Below are 20,033 nucleotides of genomic sequence, written 5' to 3'. Positions count from 1 at the left end.
TTTTGTTTTGTTTTATTCTTGTTTTTGTTTTTGCCTTTAATGTAAAAGTTATTTTTTATGATGTTATATCTTCTGAACCAGAAAAGTATTTTCAAGGTATAAGACCTAACAACTTCTCTCAAGAATATGAACTTTATTGTTTATTGACTCATGAATAAAATAAGCCACGGTATCCATCTTTTATACAGCACTAACTTTGAGAAATGGAGAGAACAGTTTCATTCTAAATTAATGACTCATTAATGACACATTTGACCTTAGACTCATTATTCTGTAAGTGTTTGGTTGTAGACAACTCTTTTGGTATTTCTTCAGCTGCTGCTATGATAATATCATGCTAGATGCTATGTGCTGATTTCCTGAAGTTCTGTTTAAATGTCTAGCTTTACTTTAAAATTCTTAAAAAACAAAAAAACCCTCAAAGTCTAAATAATTCTGATAAAGGATTTTCCAGGCACCATGCTATTTTTCCATTACCATTTTCTTGATATTCATCGTACATGTAATGATTTCAAAAAAAGCTGAGACATAATCTTTAACTATTTTGAGTTTTAAAGCATATTTTTTTACAAAAATGAACTTTCAACAATAATAGGCCTCTCCTCTCTTATGTAAGGAAAACATAATTAGTACTTCCAAGGCAACTGCAAAACGGAATCTAGAAATGAAAGAAAATGATTCATTTTATAATATTCTGAAAGAAAAATAATGCTGGGGAAAAGAATAAAAAAAATCCCAGAAGTGCTCCCAAAGGACCAATTATCTGGCTTCAACCCAAAAATATTTATTAATGCTCTCCTTCTGTCAATCCTTTCCACCACCTTTTCTCTTTATTATCTACATTCGTATCATCATTACCTTTGTCCTTTTCCACTCTCCTCCCCCAAAGGCGGTGCAAATAATTTGGATTCTGTGATTTACCAGCTGTACCACACTCTGTATATTTTTCTCTAAATAGATATTCTTTGTAAAGCAATTTGCACCACTCCCTCCTCTCACTTCTTAGGAAAACTTTCCCTGTATGTTATTCATTCATAGTTCTGTAAGCAAACTGGTCTAAAGTGAAATTCCATGAATTTCCTCATACCATCAATGGTGGGTACTTTTTTTCCCCTTAAGTACTTCATATATGTCAGAATTGAAAAGTGTTTGTCTTAGATGTTATCTTATTCCAACTCATTTGGTACATCAGAAGCTACAAAATGGAAATGCGAAGTAGTCCCTCACCTCTGCTAGAACAGATGAAGAGTTGAGAACTTAATGCTTTTTGGAAACTATCCATTAAATACCAGCCATCATTAGATTTTCTTTTCTTAAAATTGTATCAAAATACATTTCTCTGTGCATTTCTTGTTTTATTCATAGCTCTGTCCCTTGGAAACAGAAAGGTAAAGACGAATTCCTCTTCTGCATTTGTTTGAAAAGTTAGATCTTGCCACTTCTCCCCCACTCAGTCTTTTAAGATGCTTTACACAGCTTCTCTCACTCTTGCACTAAATTTTACGTTTCTCTCACTCTTGCACTAAATTTTACCACATATCCATTTATCTTCAATAAATAGATTACCCTTTTACAAAACTTTTAATTCCTCAGAATGTTATCGCCCCACTTTGAAAACCACAGACAACATTGTAGCATCTGACCTTTGTTTTTAATTATTTTCTTAATGTTCATTTATTTTTGTGAGAGAGACAGAGTGTAAGCGGGGGAGGGGCAGAAAGGGAGGGAGACACAGAACCAGAAGGAGGCTTCAGGCTCTGAGCTATCAGCCCAGCGCTTGACATGGGGTTTGAACCCAGGAATCGCAAGATCATGACCTGAGCCAAAGTTGGTCTCCTGAGCCACCCAGGCGCCCCTGTCACATCTGACCTTTACATTTATTCTACTATAAAGAAAAAATTACCCTGGTTATCACCTTTGCAATAAGACTTTTAGTGTTTCAAGTAAGATGACTTTTTATTTTTTGAGTGCAAGTGAGGAAGAGACAGAGAGAAGAGGGGGAGAAAGAGAAGTGGGGCTCACCCAAAGTGGGGCTCAAGCTCACCTGAAGGGGGGCCCAAACTCACAAACTGTGAGATCATGACCTGAGCAAAGCCACATGCTTAACGGACTGAGCCACCCAAGCACCCAAGTACCCAAGTAAAATGACTTTTTTTAATGTCAGGCCTCTGATGTTTCATGGGACACCCAGAATAGTATATGTTCCCTTTATCAAAATAATATATTTTTTAAATTCCCTTGCTGCTTGGCCCTTATTATCATTCACTAGATTTTGTTTTTTATTTTGTCAAATGACAATGACATCTGATTTTTACGGATTGTACCTGTAGTTTAGTGTTGTAATTGTAGACTAAATAGATTAGCTGTTGGCCTTGATTTCTTGGAACGGATGGTCAGAGATTAACAGTATTGATAATTTTTAAATTCATTCACATATTTATGCACACTGGTTTTTATTAAGCTCTATCAATATGATGCATAGGGCCACATTTATTACAGAAATGTGATCATCTTCATTGTTTTTCTACACGATACCAGAAACTTCGAATCCAGGGTCATCTGACTCTTCTTTACAGGTATAACGTGAGCTGTTAATTGTCAAAACCCTCATCACACAGTATTGAAACTTTATGTATAGTCTTAGTCACTTGTTTCCATAACCTTTGCTTGACATACAAAGAAAAAAAGTTGTCAGAGAACTTTTACTTTATTTGCAGAAAATAAGTCTATGTTTTCTTTCCTTAAAGGGAAGCTGTAGACAAGGAGAAGGTAACAGAGGCACTGAAGTCAAGTGGAAAGACAGTGGACTCAGAGACAGGATAACTGAATTCAAGTCCCAGGCAGCTAGAATTAACTGACCCAATTGACCTTGGACAAGTCATGTACATCTTTGCTCTTCTGTTTTGGCCTCTATACCATGGCAACAGTGCCTTGGATCAGTGTTTCCTAATGTCTTTTAAATATTGATCTCATTACCGTGTCCCACAAAAAGGATCAGTGGTCACATAAGTTTGGGGAATTCTACAACCTTTATCTCACCTCTTTTACATATTCTCAATGAACTTAAGTACATTGAAAGGTTGGTGAAGTCCTATAGTCAAGGAACTAACTTAACTTGAACACTATTCCAACCTATTTTAGTAAGGAACCCTTTTCTTAAAATGAAGTTCATGGAACACTTAGAACTAGTAGTGTTCAATAGAATATCCTCTGGATGTGCTGTGTGTGAGCAGATCTTATTCTTATTTCAAAATTAATATCCTATTTGAGGACATTGAGTGAATTTAGAGAATGTGAGTGGAAACAATACAATTTTCTGAACGATTTACATTATTCTTTTTGATGATTCACAAAATCGCCTAGTTTCACCCAAATATTAATAAGAAAATCATCTCGAAGACAATGCAAATATGTAGAATTTTTATTTATTTATTTTTTTAGAGAGAGAGATCATTAATGGGGGAAATGGGCAAAGGGAGACAGAGAGAGAGAGAGAGAGAGAGAGAGAGAGAGAGAATCCCAAGCAGGGTCCATGCTCAGTTCAGAGTCTGAGGTAGGGCTTAATCCCGTGATCCTAGGATCATTACCTGAGCAGAACTCAAGATTGGGGCGCTCACTCTTTCCTGCCACTGGCACATGAAAGAGCCTTTCACCTGCAGCACCCACACAGCCCTCCCTCTAACACCTAAGAGATGGATAGGGCAGTCATTTCTGTTATTCTTATTTTCCAGAAGAGAAAGTTAGAGCTCAGAAATGACAAAGGGATTCCCAATATGACATAACTAATAAATTTGGAAATCAGATTCAGACCTAGATTTCAATGTCCCAAAGCCACATTCCTTCCACAAGTTTAGTCAGCCCTTCTGGTTTTTAATCTTGCTTTCATATTTGAATCTCATGCTAAGATCACTATGGAGGCCCAGGCCTCAGTCAACCCTGCATAATCAAATCAGAATCTCCGAGGTAGGTGCTGTACTTCATTTTTTTTTTTTAAGTTTTCCCAGTGATTCCAGGGTGTAGCCAGGTTAAGAACCACAGTCCTTCCTTGATCCTCTTCACATTCTAGCCTGCTCTGCTGCTGTTCCAGTGCTTCTCCCGAGGGTGACTTTGGTGGTAACCCTCATTCTGTCAAGCTGGTAGGTACAGCATCATTTAGAATTTTCCAACAATGGACTAAAGGGCATTTAGAAATAGTTCACACTTCAAATTTTGTCCTCTGCAGTTAGGGTACTTTCTGAAACACCAGGAGAAACAATCTGGAGAATTATTTCTTGGACTGTGTTCTAACTTTTCTCAAATGTAATAAAGTAACAATTCACTGCAAATGTAGTGACCTATTTTACTTAAGTATTAAAGCCATTATATTATTTTTTTTTATTTTGCTTATATTTGTTTAATAACTGTTTATAGAATTTGCTCTCTAGGTAACATATATTGGTACCTACTACAGAGCAATAGTTTTAAAATTATTTTAATAGCACATTCCATCAAAAACACAAAAAGTTGCCTCTAATATATGTATATTTCTCTACTTTAAATTGCACACATATATCACACTGCTAATACATGATGCACATTTTTAAAATGTACATAAAAATAGAAAGATGAAAATCAGTGTGATAAATATTAATAGAAGTTCAGATACTTCTTCATGTATCCAGTGGGTTGCCTTGGGGTTCATATCATACTGTTCATTTTGGTGACTACTGCTGTAGAGGAAGCTAGAGTCAGTCAAAACATCATTGTTGCTTGTTCTGTCTATATATGGAATAAAAAGTTAAGAAATGCATCAACAATTATGGAGGAGGAAGAAATTAACACTGCTGGAGCTTGTGTCCCTTATAATGTGATGTGACCCAGTGTTCACATTCTGTACCGGCTTTCATCCTTATGTCTCATACCTGCCACAGAGTGAGTGGCCCATAAATATGTGCTGTTTGTTGAATGACCTTCTTTTCTTACCCTTTCCTCTCTGACTCAACACAAATGTAAAATAGAAACTTGGGGTGCCTGGGGTCAGTTAAGTGTCTGACTCTTGTTCTCAGCTCGGGTCTTGACCTCAGGGTTGTCGGTGCAGGTCCTGACTTGGGCTCCATGCTAGGCATAGAGCCTCCTTCAAAAATAAATAAATAAAACTTAATATGAATGCTTCATTCTTCCTATAAAATAGGCAATTGTGATAGCTCTTCCTTTCGAATACCACATTGTTATTTTTAACTTACCTAATTGTTTCAACATTTATTAAGTGCCCATTATTTATAGTGCATCAGTTGGGGAGTACAAAGACAAAAACACTCTAATTAGAGAGATGGGGGATAAGCAAAATCTGTGAAGGAAAGTGGGAGATACAGGCTTCCATTATGGAGTGAATAAGTTAGGGGAATAAAAGGTATACCATAGAGAATATAGTCAATGATACTGTAATTGTGTTGCAGTAAGTGTGTTGCATGGTGACAGATGGTAGCTACACTTGTGGTGAGCAAAGCATAGTGTAGAAACCTGTTGAATCACTATGTTGTACACCTGAAACTGCTGTCACATTGTGTAACAAATAATAAGAAGAAGAAGAACAAGCTAATCATTGCCCTTGAGAAGATTAGTCTTAAGCAGGGAAGAGGCATTGCAAAAGTAAGTGTTGTAGAAGGTAGGGGGTGATGATTTTCACACAAGGAGCCCTGAACACAAAGAAACTATTTTCAGCAGCAGGTTTAGCAAAAGCACTGTGTGTGATTGTGATGTTTGATGATTGTATACTGCTTTATTTTACACAGTGTATTTTCCCAATCATAGTATCCCTTCTTTCTCCAAATGCAAGTAAATCAACAAATGAATTAGTATTATCCCCATTTTGCATATAAGAAAATGAAGGCTCAATAAATGTGTTAACTGACCAAAATTCATGAATCCAGGGATTAAAACTAGATGTTATGCTACATTTAAAATTCACTCTCATTATGCCAAATTACCTTCATTTCTAGAAACCTCTAGGTTTAAAATATGGCTATTCTTAAATTAAGTCATTTCAATTCACTGGGCGTGAGAAACCAACTTCCTTCTTTTCTATTCCAATTTGTTTTAACACTCATGAGATCTTGTTATGTGTGCTTCATAATGAAACCACTGCACTTTGTTTCTGTTCTTATTTGAAGCTTTTTTTGTTGTTCACTGAAAATATAGAGTTAATTTGGGGCGCCTGGGTGGCTCAGTAGGTTAAGAGTTCGACTTCAGCTCAGGGCATGATCTCGCGGTTAATGAGTTTGAGCCCCACATCAGGCTCTGTGCTGGCAGCTTGGAGCCTGGAGCCTTCTCTCTCTCTGCCCCTCCCCTACTCACACTCTGTCTATTTCTCAAAAATAAAATAAAAACATGAATAAATAAATAAGTATAGAGTTAATTTGATTCTAACCAAAACTAATGCATGATCTTACTGAAAAGATGAAAAAATAAGAAAATATTTTCCAAAGATAGCTATTATTGTTTCCTATTTATTCATAGTACTATTTTTAAAATAAATTTTATTATAGCAGTGAATTGCACTGTACTACAGAGATTTTAGTCTTTATGCATATTTATTTTCATATTGTTGACATTAGCACATTAGATTAGTCTCCTTTTTAAATTTAGTCTTTATCTTTTTAATTTTATTAAGTTGTTTTTATTTTAATTCCAGTATAGTTAACATACAGCATTGGTTTCAGATGTACAATATAGTGATTCAACAATTCAATCCATTACTCATTGCTTCTTGCAATGTCTCTCTTATCTAATGACCAGCAATTTTGTTCCCTTTTTCAAAAGTGAACTTTGGAGTTTGTGATTTTTTTTTACAGTGTTTCTAGAGTTCCCACATTTCCTTGTGCTTTGTTTATGATAATGTGTGGATCCACCTCTTCCTCCTAGGAACAACATGCTGGTATTCCTGAATAAATATGGAAAAGTCAGCATCTTACTGTCTGTACATTGCTCATTCCTCTTTGTGACCCCTCTTCTGCCCCACACCTCCTCCCTTTGTACCATCACATACCTATGTTTGATTCCTACAACACTGGCCATGCTCTCTTGCAAGTTTTTTGTCACCTCTTTCTTTAGCTAGTTTGCCCTCCTTTTTCTCTGCATCGTGCTCATATTGAGTCCTCCCTTTTCTTTTAGAGGAAGTGAGTCCTCTCACCTCCAGCCTCTCTGCTTGGTCTCAGCCCTTGTCCTGTTGCATACATACAGCCAGGCTGTACACATGTCCCTTTCTGTCTAGTGTACCCACAGAAACACTGCATTCAAATGCACATATTTTTTTTTCCTGAAATCAGGCCAGTTGTTCAGTGTTCACCATTATAAGCAGATACTTGATGCAAAAGAAAAAAGACAATAAAAAACAATGACAGGAGCAACTAGCCAATCAGTATAATGTCCCTTCTCTGAGTACAATCAGCTCCAGCTGTAGGCCCTTTATCTTGAGAGTTCATAGGATAATGCACACACATAATTAACCCAAATAAACCCACTTTCATGAAAAACATTTTGAAGACTTCAGCACAAAAGAGCACTTTTTGGTCCAGATCCTGTACTATTCTGAATTTTTAAAAAGACCACACAGAGGCCTCATCAACAGTCCCCTAATTAAACTCATCAGCTCACAGATGTTTACAGGAAAATGCTCAGCAAAAATTTCAACCAAGAGTTCCTGTTTCCTGAGAAGGGAGATGTATGATGACAATAGTAATAGTAATAGAAATAATAGCTAACATTAATAAGCATTTTAATGTTCCTACCATTTTACATAGGTCAATACATTTAAATAAATAACCCTTTGAGGCAACAGTTATGATCATACCTATTTTATAGATGTCAAAAACTAAGGCTAAGAAGGTTAAGTAACTTGTCCAAAGTCACACAGCCAGTAAAAGCCAGGACCAGGTCTCAGATCCTGGTCTGCATGACTCAGATGCATATGCTCTTAACCACTGTGTTCTGTTGCCAGGATCATACCACCTGTTCCATGACTAAAATCTGTGTAAATGTTCCAACTCTTTATAGTCACCAAATAGTGAGTCTAAAATCCCACTATTGTAAACCACTATTATCCCCACTTCTCACCTCCACTCTTTGCTCAACTTCTGCCTTCTGACGTAAAGACTTCTCTGGTGGTCTAAGAGTCTACATGCAAAGTCATTCTCAGTAAACATGCTTGAAGTTTGAACTGTGTCTTACTAGAATATGAGATTCTAGGTAGCTGGGGACCTTATCTATCCGAGAGAGTAATAGCGATGAGTTGTTAAAAGCCTGGCCTCTGGATCCAAACTGCTTGGCTTTTAATCTGCTTCTACCACTATCTACCATGATCTAATTGGTCATTAGATCAATGGCTTTGGCCCAAGTTTCTTAACCTCTTGGATACATGCTTTTTTAATCTGTAAAATGAAAAGAAATTATAATAGCTACCGCACAGGTTGTTGTGAGGTTTGATTGTATTCATACGTGTAAATAATTTGGAATAGTGCCTCATGTTTAATACAGAGTATATAAGTGCTATGATTAGGATTTTCATTCTTAATATTCATTACTACATCTCTAATGTGTAGAACCATGACTGACATATTATAGGTATGCATTTGACCAATGGATGAAAAAGGGCTAGACAAGTAGAAATACAAAAGGATTTAAGAGAATGTCATTTGTCTAGAAGAGAACTATAGGAACCAGTGAAAAAGCTTATAGCTTAATGAAGAATTCATGGTCAGTATTTATACACATCAATCAAGTTCAGTTCCCTCCAGTCCTGGGGTCCCTGATGGGCTACACCACCCAGAATTTATTGGCATATAGAATTTACAACAACATGGATAGAACTAGAGGCTAAGTGATATAACCAGTCAGAGAAAGACAAATGTCATCTGATTTTACTCATATGCGGAATTTAAGATACAAAACAGATGAAACAAGGGAAAGGAAGTGAAAATAATATAAAAACAGAGAGGGAGATAAACCAGAAAAGACTCTTAAATATAGAGAACAAACTGAAAGTTGCTGGAGGGGTGTTGGTTGGAGGGATTGGATAAATGGGGAAGGGGCATTAAGGACAACCCTTGTTGGGATGAGCACTGAGTGTTATATGTAAATGATGAATCACTAAATTCTATTCCCGAAATCGTTATTACACTACATGTTAACTAACTTGGATTTAAATTTAAAAAAAAAAGAATTAATTGGCACATTTAATTTATATGACAACATAAGGCAAAAAGAAAACAAATGCAATATTGTAAGGCATTCTATGACTAACATGCTAATTAAATAGTACAGAGAATATGTAAGGGATCCAATCTAATGTTCTTTGGCATTTTTATTTTAATCTGCATCATTTCAGCAGAAATTAACTAATCTCTTGGTTAAAAAATAGTAGCCAAATAAGATATTTAAATACTAGGTATTTAAAATATTTCATAAATATTTTTACACCATTTAAGAGAAGTGCTGCAGAGATCCACTGTAATGAATGTTATGTTAATATAATATTATATAATGTAATGAAACTATATGAATATTACAGTTTGGTCCAACAATTCCACTTGTATGATTTATCCTGAATAAATCATCAATGTTGTGCACAAAAATAGAAAAAAAAAGTTTTACTGCAACATTACTTATAGTAGAAAAAGATTAGAAGCAAACTGAACATGTTTTAGTAAGATTGGTTAAAGCATTATGTTACCGCTATACAACACAATGCTGTATAGAAAACAAAGTCATGTTGTGGAGGTACATCTATAATATGGACCAATGGTCAGTCTATATTTAAAAAGCAGGTTCCAAAACAATATGTACAATATGGTCACAATTGTTTAAAGAAACATACCCCAAATAAGGAGACTTTGGTTAATTGTTACTTTTTTTTTTTAGTTCAATAAGATGTATTACTTTTGTAATTGGAAAAACTATAGCATAAGAAGAGAGACATTTGACTCCTCTTTTCTTTTCTCTATATATAGTATTCTTATTTCCATTATGATACATTCCTTTCTCATAGAAAAAGACAGAAGCAACTTCGTTTTTTTTTTTTTTTTTTTTTTGACATCAACAAATGTACCTTATCTGCTTTGGCTAATGCCGCTAATCCATCTTTTCTATCAAAGTTTAATGTAGATACTGTCTTATAATGATTGCAATTTAATCTTTAAATAAGGTCATAACTCTACGTATCTTTTTGCCTAACTATTTCTTTTCACCTGCATAGGTTTGACTCTACTATTGAATATTATTTTCCTTTCAGGTGAACAACTACAGTTTAGAAGAAGTGACTCATGAAGAGGCGGTAGCAATATTGAAGAACACATCTGATGTCGTTTATCTAAAAGTTGGCAAACCCACCACCATTTATATGACCGATCCTTATGGTCCACCTGACATTACTCACTGTAAGCACCACACTCACTGTCACCTTTGCCAAGTTTATAAAATTAAAATTCTGTAAAACTTGGCAAATTCCTCTGCTTGCATCTTCACTCTTGTTTAGCTTGTGGAAATAGTTCTGAGGGATGCTGTGTTTTACTCCCTGGGTTGCCTTACAAGGCCTTAACTAGTGTTTTGAAGGTAGGACTCCCTAGTGGGTTAGGAAGCCCACCATTTAAGAAAGGCTTATGGTATATGTGGTGGACAGTGTGATAACAATAGTAACAACACATTTTTAAAGGTTATTTCTCAAGGCCCTAAAGCATGATAGCTCTCAGGCCATAGTATTCCCCCTTCCTAGTTGAAATCTATAAAGTAGCAAAGCAGGAAAGAGAGACTGGCAAAATAGACACGAGATAGCACTGTGCTCCTTCCTGGGGAGAGAATCTTGCACTTGAATGGTGGAATTATGACCCTCTGTCAACATCATCATGGCTCTTACCTTTACCTGAATATATTACATTGGCAGGGAAGCCAGGGAAAACTCTTAGTCACTCTGGCAGTAGAGATGGATTGTGGGTGGGGTTTTCTAGGGCAACAACTCACTATGAGATGCTGCGTTGAATCCTAATAAAGTCCACTGCTACATAAGCCCCAAGTTTTCTTCACTTCTTAAAATGTGTCAGTTAGAACCTTATCTAAGGTTCTGTCTTTGGAGACTAGATTTAGAAGCAATTTATTTTTTTGATGTGAGTTTAAGAACAGTTTTATCAACATCAGTAAGCTTGCTCATTCTGGAATGTTGAGAAACCAGTCGTGAGATTTGGAAACACGGAATATCTTCAGGACCTGGCATTAATTAGTACTATGGTCTTAGCAACTCATTTAACCTCTCTTAGATTTATATGTTTCTCTTGAGAGAAATTTAAAGGCTGAATAATTTTGTTACCTGCCCATTATGTTAACTGTTGCTTTTCTTAATGATGATTTGAAAATGACTTACCCCCCAAATATGTCTTTTTCTCAAGCATGCAGTAAACTGAGATCAGCCTTACCTTAGGATATGAAAGAATTTTAACTTTCAAAGGTTTTCAAACTGGATGAATTTAGAAAACTCAGCTTTGAGACTTTGAGCTGCTTCATGAAGGGAATGTAAGGTCAATGTGAAAGAGGTGAAAGCGATAAAACAAAACTTTGCTATTCAATTTAAAAAAATAAATATATTGAGTAACTTTAATAGTGTAAGACACCTTACAATGTAATATGTGGGATACAAAGGAGATGCAATCATGGCCTTCATTGGAAGGATGGCTAATTCAAACATATGAAGAGTAGAAATATTTGGCAATATAAGAGGGATGTACATGCCATATGAATGGTAAAAATAAATGACTTTGGGTCCTCAAAGGAAGAGGATATCACCTGTCTTTGGAAGGATCATAAAATGCTTTATGCAAAGGGTGGCATTTAAATTGTATCTTAAAGAATGGATTAAATTTCAAAATCAGAGATGTGTTAGGAGACAGAAATTGTGGATTACTGATAAAAGTACATATGTTGTAAAAACTAGCCTTTGTTTGAGAACTGTAGGATATAAGTGGGATATTAAAATGGATCAATCTTGTAAGACTGACAAATCAAGCATTTATATTTAATACAATAGTGGCAATGGAGAGTACTTAAACATTATCAGAGCTGTGTTTCTAAATGTATAAAAGGGATTTCTAGAGAGGAATGGGAGGCAAAAGACCCACCCAGAAGGGGTTTTCAGTCATTCAGAAGGGAAATGAATTACTGTGGAGGAATAGAAAATAAAGGCCAGAGTTCTTAGCTTTTCTGGGATGGGAGCACAGCATATCTGAGAATTAAGGTCTTATGCAAGAACTTCCTCCAAGGAGCCTTCTAGATTTGATGATTGGGTATTAATTATGTGAAAAGAATGCTCTGCAATTAGAAAGCTAACATTTTTATTTCAATAGAAAATTAATCATCCTTATGAAAATGTGTGTTCTGGCTCTCTCCTGCAATTCTTCTCTTCATCTAAAATTATACAAACTGGGTTTATAGAAATGAATGTTATTACATCTTTCCAATCTTAAAGGTCACCATGGGCTTGTGCATATTAAATGCAAACAAACAGTAACTCCTCCCTCTTGGGAGACAAGAAAATCCTCTGCATGTAGCAAAATTTTCCTATTTTTAGCAGAACTGTAGCATGACACATTGAATCACCCACATAACAGGTTTTTTCTCTTTTATTTTTTTCACCCCTTAGCTTATTCTCCACCGATGGAAAACCATCTACTTTCTGGCAACAATGGAACTTTAGAATATAAAACTTCCCTGCCGCCCATCTCTCCAGGAAGGTACTCACCGATTCCAAAGCACATGCTTGTTGAAGATGATTACACCAGGTCAGATATGCTTATTGGTTAATTGGGTTTGTGATCATTACCAGAAAGAAAACTGCATTTGCCTAATATGTCAGCCATAGCTTTGGGGGCTAAGTAAATTTTCTGAGCACTATTCAGCCTTCTTATAGATTTGTCTCCAGTGGAAATCTGCAAATTCTTGTAAACATTTGACATTGTCCTCCAATAGGAATCAGAAATCACTAGTTCTTTGTGAGAATTAGTTATATACACTTATTCATCACTTTGCAATTTATTAACACTCTCACACATGATGTCATTTCAGCTTGACAGCCATTTTGTAAGATAAGTATTGTTACTTGAGAAAAGGTGTTGTTGCAGTTCAAAATAAAAAGGAAACTTGGTCTTTTAACTCTAAGTTCCATGTTTTTGATGCCACTGGATACTCACATTTCAGTGGAATTGGAAAGAGGGTCAACCTTTCCTTTAGTGCAATAGCCACACATAGAAAGAAAAGGAGCAAAGTCACCCGCAAGTCCCTAAAGCATAAGAGCTCTCAGAGCTATCAGCAATGCTGTTAGGCATCGCTAATGCCATGGGATAAAACTAAGTTTAGGCAGCATGCCTCTGAAAAAGTTGGGTGTGACAGTTCACAGAGTAGACCAACTTGGTTGATTTAATTGTCTTTAAGGATTCAATAAATATTAGATAATTAATAGGTCACCAAATGAATAAGTGGGTAAATAGTAATAAATGTACATTTTTTTATCTTTAAATGTTTTTATTCTGAAGTAATATATGCTCATTGCATTTGGTAAAGTAATGCAAAAATGTTCAAGAAAAAAACTCTCTCCCAAATTCCTGCCACAGCAACCATCTTGAGGTTCCCAATGTAACATCCTGGCCTGAACCTTTCATACCTTCTGCACATTCATAAAATCCTATACAAATTCACAGTCAGATATAGATGGGGCTTGACATTGTTTTTATAAAGTAAATTCGTATTTTAGAAATTGCTCTGCAACTTGCTTTTCTCACTGAATGATACTTTTACCCAAAATGAAATTACATATAAATATGTACACACTTTTTTTCTGAAAGTATTTGTGTATAAAAATGACAGAGACGGACCCTTTTGCCCTTTTGGTTTAATATCCTGCCTGTCTAATGAAGCCATTTATCAGCCTTTAAAAAAATAGAGACTTCCTGCTGCTTAACTTTCCTCACCGGTACCCGTGCATGCTTGGATCTTTTCATTCCTTTGCTATTTCTTTTTAAATGATTAAGCATTTTCCATTTATTTTGCAATTTCAGGTTTGCTGAAGTAGCTTGTTACATCTTTAGCCAAGGAATGGAATGTTTAGATGATGCAAATGTGCATCTGTGGTATAAATCAAATATAAACTTCTTCCTATGCTGAAACATCTAATCTCTGTGCTCTTAATTAAAATGAGGGCTGCAGCAAAGATAATCCTCATGGCTCTCTAAAGAATTGTGTAAATATAGGCACCTTTATTCACCAGAGCAATGATCTATTTGCTTTCATTCTATCACTAATATTTGATATGATTTTAATTTGAAAATGTCGTTTTATCTTGCGAGGCCCCATACGGAATTAAAATTGATTAAATCCCCTTCATAATCCAGGCCCTTTGCTAGCTGTTTTACATACGCTACTCATTTAATTCTCCCCAAAACACAGAGAGAAGGTCTTTCACCCTCATTTTATAGATGTAGAAGTTGTAGTTTATAGATGTTAAAGAACTTCCTTATATAGCCACACAGCTTTTAGGTAGAAAAACTGAGTGCCCTGCCAGCTACAAAATCCTGACCAGGAAGAAATATTTTAATTTCCTCCTTATTTTGAAAATGAAAACCAATTTGAATAAAACTGTTCATCATAGAAACATGTAGCTCTAAAGGAACCCAAGAGTTTCGGTAAGTTCTAAAGGCAACTAGATCAGAGTTGAGACCCATATCTACCACTGTTGAACTATGTGACTGCCAGAAAATTATTCAACCACTGAAAGCCTGTATCTTCATCTGTATAATGGGAATAGTAATCAAATTTTTCTCAACAGACTGTGGTAATGATTTAATCACTTAATGCATGCAAAGAACTTATAACAAGGCCTGACACATCATGAATATTAAATGAATATTGTCTATTTACAGTAACTCTACTTGTTACAATTCTTACCCTACCTAACATGCTGCATGGAATGTTTTTACTGATGGCATCATAGGAATAGAGTCCACCTCTTCCTATATTGTTATGCCTCAGTATTGTAGTTCTTGTCCCATCTCTTCCTTTATTCCTTGGCAGGACAATCTCACTAATAACTCTGCATAGAATCATCCAAATGACTGGTGCCTGGCAAACTTGTGAAGTAAATTATATCAGTTTACACACACACATGCACATATAACCCTCCTCCACTCTCCCCATTGCTTTGACCTCTCACAAGGGCCTGTGCTAGAGACACTACCATGGATCTCAGAGGTATTTGCTCAAAGGCAAATTCATTGCCTTGTTCATAAATATTTATAGGATACTTCCTACCAGACAGTAGGCACTATACTAGGAATGCAAAATTGAGTAAAAAACAGCATCTCCAAGAAATCTCAAATTGCTACAAAAATAGAGGTAAACCAGTGGATCCCTCAATGCCTATTCCCTGATTATGCAGACCCTCTTTGTGAAAGTGCCCATAAAGCCTAATTTATTATTTTTTATTTAAATTCTGAGATTATGTGCCTTGGTATCAAAATGTCATATTTTTTGTGGTAGTAAATGGCAGATATTACTTTACCATTTCCTTACTTAGAAAACGAAATGTGCACAACCTTGTATCAGTTCTCATTTTTTAAAAGAAAAAGGTCTGTAAAATGTCAAAGTGTGGGAACTACTATAACAAACAAAACTAGAGCATTAGGAAGTGCTTTGGTGCTGCCCTAGCAGAGTTTACTAACACCACAGGCTTTACTTAGTAAAGATTTGTAAATGAATTTGAGTTTTATATGAATGCCCAAGGAAAAGCCTATGGAATCAAAGAAAGTTTTCAAGAGGAGATAAGTTTGAGTTTGAGTTTGAGTTTGAGTTTGAGTTTGAGTTTGAGTCTGAGTTTGAGTTTGAAAAAACTGTGTAGGCCTTTTTTGGAAAACCAAGGGATCAGGGAGGGTATCCATGGCAGGGGGTAGTATATGCAGATTCATAGAAGAATGTGAAATAGAATAAAATAAAGCAACTGTTAGAGCTTGAAAAAGAAGACTCAGAAAAGAGTATCGTTCCTACCTTTAAGTTGTCTTTCTATGCCTACCCTTTCTGTTGTATGCAACCTCCTTGTAAAATTTAAAATACATAAGGTAGTAAAAACAAAAAGATCCCTACCATGCACTGTTAACACAAAATCCTTTAATATGTATTATTGCCCTTATTTACATTATATTCTTTTTCTTCATTTTTATAAATAACAAAAATGCTCAAGGAGTTTAAGTCATTGCCTCATTTCATACAGCAAGCAAATAGCAGAATCAGAATTTGAATTCAGGTCTGTCTGTGTTCCAATGCCTCAGCCTCACACCCCACATCCCATCCTATGCATTCAGTTTCCATGGAGAAATGTTAAAGAAGATTGGGCTTGTGTCAGGAGACTGGTTTCTGGTCCCGTTCCTACCAACTAAACACCTAGATGACTTTGAACATTTAATCTCTGTGAGTCTTGATTTTCTCATCTATAAATTTAGGGGGAAAAGATACGTTCCTAATGGACTTGTGATAATATGTGTGAAAGTTGTCGTTTTTAAAGGACTAGATAAATTTATTATGATCCTAAGGTGTTATGGTAGCTTCTATTTGAGGCCTACATTGAATTTTCCTAAAATAGAAATCAATTCCTAGAATTGATCTCTAATGATAGGACTTAAGCTAACAGGGAAACATTTCTTTGAAGTTTTTGATTACAAATGTGTGATTATTATCATCATCAATAATAGTCATCAAATTGTCAGCTTTTTATTCCATATGCTTGTGATATCTTACTCTATCGTAAGAAACATTTCTGTTTTCCTGAATCATATTTACATTTGAAGGGGGGCAGAGTTGGATATAGTTAAGAACTTTTTAAAGGATTTTTGAATAGAAAAATGCATACTATCTTAGCTAGATTTTTCAAAATTATTTCTTACTATTTATGGAAACACGAGTAAACTGGGAAATTTTGTTTTTCTGTTGATTTAGAGAAAGCACAAACAAAAAGGCCCTGGATAAAATTTTCTTAGTAGAAAGTCTGTTGAGTCTTCTATAAATCAGTATTAATTGTGATGTAGATGTCTGGTCATAGATTTTTGGTAAACCTAATTTGGAAAGCTATCACTGTGATGCTGAGATGTATTTTTGGCTCAGAGAATTATAGGCTTTCAGACTTGGAAGGGCCATCAATGAATCTAAAGTCTAATCTTCCTCCTTCTGATGGGTAAGGAACACAAGCCCAGAATGATTGGTTAGCTGTCCCTATGTCCATAACTGTGAGTATTAGAATCAGATATAGAACCTGTGTCTTCAAATGCCGAAACTAGTGCTTACTCTTTTTCCCTAAGCTGGTGTTCACTTTCGTTGTTGTTGTTGTTTCTGAATGGGGTAAGAAGGTAACAATTATGAAAACTACAAACAATCAATGATCACCTGTGAGCAATGTCCACTTTGTTCATTACTTGCAACCAAGGATTCTGCCTCTACTGGGCCAAGTGTTAATTAACCTGGTTACCCAGAAGAGGTGCAAAGCACAGACCTTTACCATCTGGCTGGATATTATTAGGATACACAAGCAAATCATTGATACTAAAATAAAACCAAAAAACTTTGAAATGCAGTGTATAACTGCTCTTTCAAGAAGTGGTGACTTAATTTACCAAGTTATGAATGTGATAAATTTCATTACGAAAGCCAGGGTTCTAAATTATAGCTATGAGCAATATATTTCCCAGTGATAGAAACCAACTTCACCTGGCCTTGATCTTAGTATACCCAGGTGTCTTTCTGATTGGCTCTACATAATGTTGCCTCACATAATTTGATTGCTCAAAAAAACATAAACTAAATGAAATCTCAAGAAAGATTTCTTGTCTCCAGAAACTTTCGAGAATGAATCCAGTTTTGATATTCACCAGTTTGACTTTTTTATTGGCTAAATACCTATGAGCCCATCAGGCTAGAGTCTGCCTCTACTCTTTCTCCCCAAATTATAGAACAATAGCTTATGGGATATGGTACCTAAAATGTATTCCAGTTGTCCTTTTCATGCATTCATTCATTTGTTTGTTCATTCATTCATTCATTGAATAATCAGCTTCTACCATGTGTTAAACATGGTTATCAGCAACAAAGTTTCAGTGATGAGCAAACAAGACAAGTCTCTTGTCTCCATGGAATGTACATTCTAGGGCATCAAATGAGAGACAAATAGATAAATGAGTTAAGTTCAGTTATTGGTAAGTACTTTAAAGAAAAACTAGAATAATGTGATAGACAAGGTTTGGGGAAGGGAACAGTATCAAGTGGGGGTAACCAGGGGATGCCTCTCTGAGGAGATAGGATGAGCTGAGACCTGAATAAAAGGAGAAAGTGGTGATCTAAAGATTAAACAAAGTACATTCCAGGAAAAGGGAATGTCAAGGCCAGTCACTGAGGCAGAAATAAGTTTAGCATGTTTCAGGAATGTAAGGAAGTCCAGGTTGGCTGGAAAGAAATGAGCTAATGGGAACATGGCCAAAAATTAGTTTGGAGAAGGAGTCAGGAGCCAAATGACATAGGACTCTGTAGGTAATGATAAAGAAGCATAGGTCTGATATTGAGTGCATTCAGAATCCATTAAAGAATACTAACCAGGAGAATGAAATTATCTGATTTATATTAGAAGAAAACCTCCCTGCTGGGTAGAGAAGTAGAGGTGCCATTGAAGAAATGAGGGGAGAGGTTATGGCAGCTGGGATTAAGGAAAGAGGAAGCAGTGAAGAGGAACCCCACCTGAGCTCTGTTTCAGAGCTAGATTCAATAGCCAGTGTTCTGCATGAGGAGCAGGTCTGCTTTAGCCAGGCTAATTTACTACTGACCATTTCTACAGTGTTTATCACCTATAGAGTAATTGTTCAGGAGCAGCCTAAGTGTTTGCCACTGTCATTGATGCTTTTTTTTCGCTTGATGTTTACCTTTGTAGATCAGAAATGGATAGAGACTAAACTACTGTTTCTCAAATCCACATGCCCTTAGGCTTTGAAATAGGAACTTGTTCTCCTCAGGATCTGGGGTAGAACATGAATGAAGCTTTTTTTCAAGCATGAAATACATAAAATCTTGTATTTTCTCCTAAAAGCTTGGGAAATATCCTTGTTTGCTTTAATGTAGAAGTATTTTGATTACAAATGAAATGATTTTGTCCAAAGTCTTAAAGTGAAATTGACCCACCAGAAAACTATTTTTTCTGGGGATACTCAGTCCCTGACAAGTACAACAAACCCTAAGGTACATATGAGTAGCCTGGTTTGAGAAGCACAGGCCTAACTTATATAGACTTGTCAGTTATTAATTCTGTGTCATAGAAACAGTCCTTTAATAATGGCTCAAGGTTTGGGGCTCAGTCAGTTGAGCATCTAACTTCAGCTGAGGTCATGATCTCACGGTCATGGGTTCAAGCTCCGCACCGGGCTCTGTGCTGACAGCTCAGAGCCTGAGCCTGCTTCAGATTCTTTGTCTCCCTCTCTCTCTGCCCCTTCCCTGTCCACTCTCTGTCTCTCAAAAATAAATAAATGTTAAAAAAAAAATAATGGCTCAAGGTTTGTGGTCTCCATTAAGGACAGCCTCTTAAATGATCAGACAAAATTTGCCTCAGAGCAAATCTGGGCATGTTCTAGCCTCTCTTCTTTACAACTTAAAATTAATGTCTTGAAACCATTTCTGGATGAACTGGAAAGTTTTTCTTCTGACAGAAATCTCTTCTTACTCATCTTTAACCACGTATAATACAAAGAACTGGCTATGCCCTGTGCAGACAACTGATCCTGCTCTAGAATTAACAGCTGTATAGCAGAGAGATTAGCTGCACTAGCTCTGGAGCCATGCTGTGCAGGGTCCCACCTTGACCACTTCCTAGCTCTGTGACCTTGGGCAAATTATGCAATCACCCTTTGCCTCAGTTTTCTCATTTATGAAAGGAGCAGAATAATACCTCTCAATTAAAAAAAAAAAAAAAGCTTTCAATTGCCTAGTTGGGTATTATCAGT

General features: G+C 36.0%; 1 protein-coding gene across 28 annotated transcripts in view; it reads left to right on the top strand.

The window, feature by feature from the left end:
• Positions 1-20,033, top strand: part of DLG2 (discs large MAGUK scaffold protein 2) — a 2,072,859-nt gene that overhangs the window by 1,588,448 nt on the left and 464,378 nt on the right. For all 28 annotated transcript variants that reach the window (XM_019450186.2, XM_019450181.2, XM_019450179.2 and 25 more), the window contains 2 exons: positions 10,265-10,409; positions 12,659-12,797. In XM_019450186.2, the coding sequence (XP_019305731.2) occupies positions 10,265-10,409; positions 12,659-12,797 (284 nt within the window). The remainder of the gene's footprint in view (positions 1-10,264; positions 10,410-12,658; positions 12,798-20,033) is intronic.

This window comes from Panthera pardus, unplaced genomic scaffold (genome assembly GCF_024362965.1).
Source record: "Panthera pardus isolate Hobbes unplaced genomic scaffold, ASM2436296v1 HiC_scaffold_12, whole genome shotgun sequence".
NCBI classification, from domain to species: domain Eukaryota; kingdom Metazoa; phylum Chordata; class Mammalia; order Carnivora; family Felidae; genus Panthera; species Panthera pardus.
The sequence above is the reverse complement of the archived record's forward strand: the minus strand, read 5'-3'. Positions and strand labels throughout refer to the sequence as shown.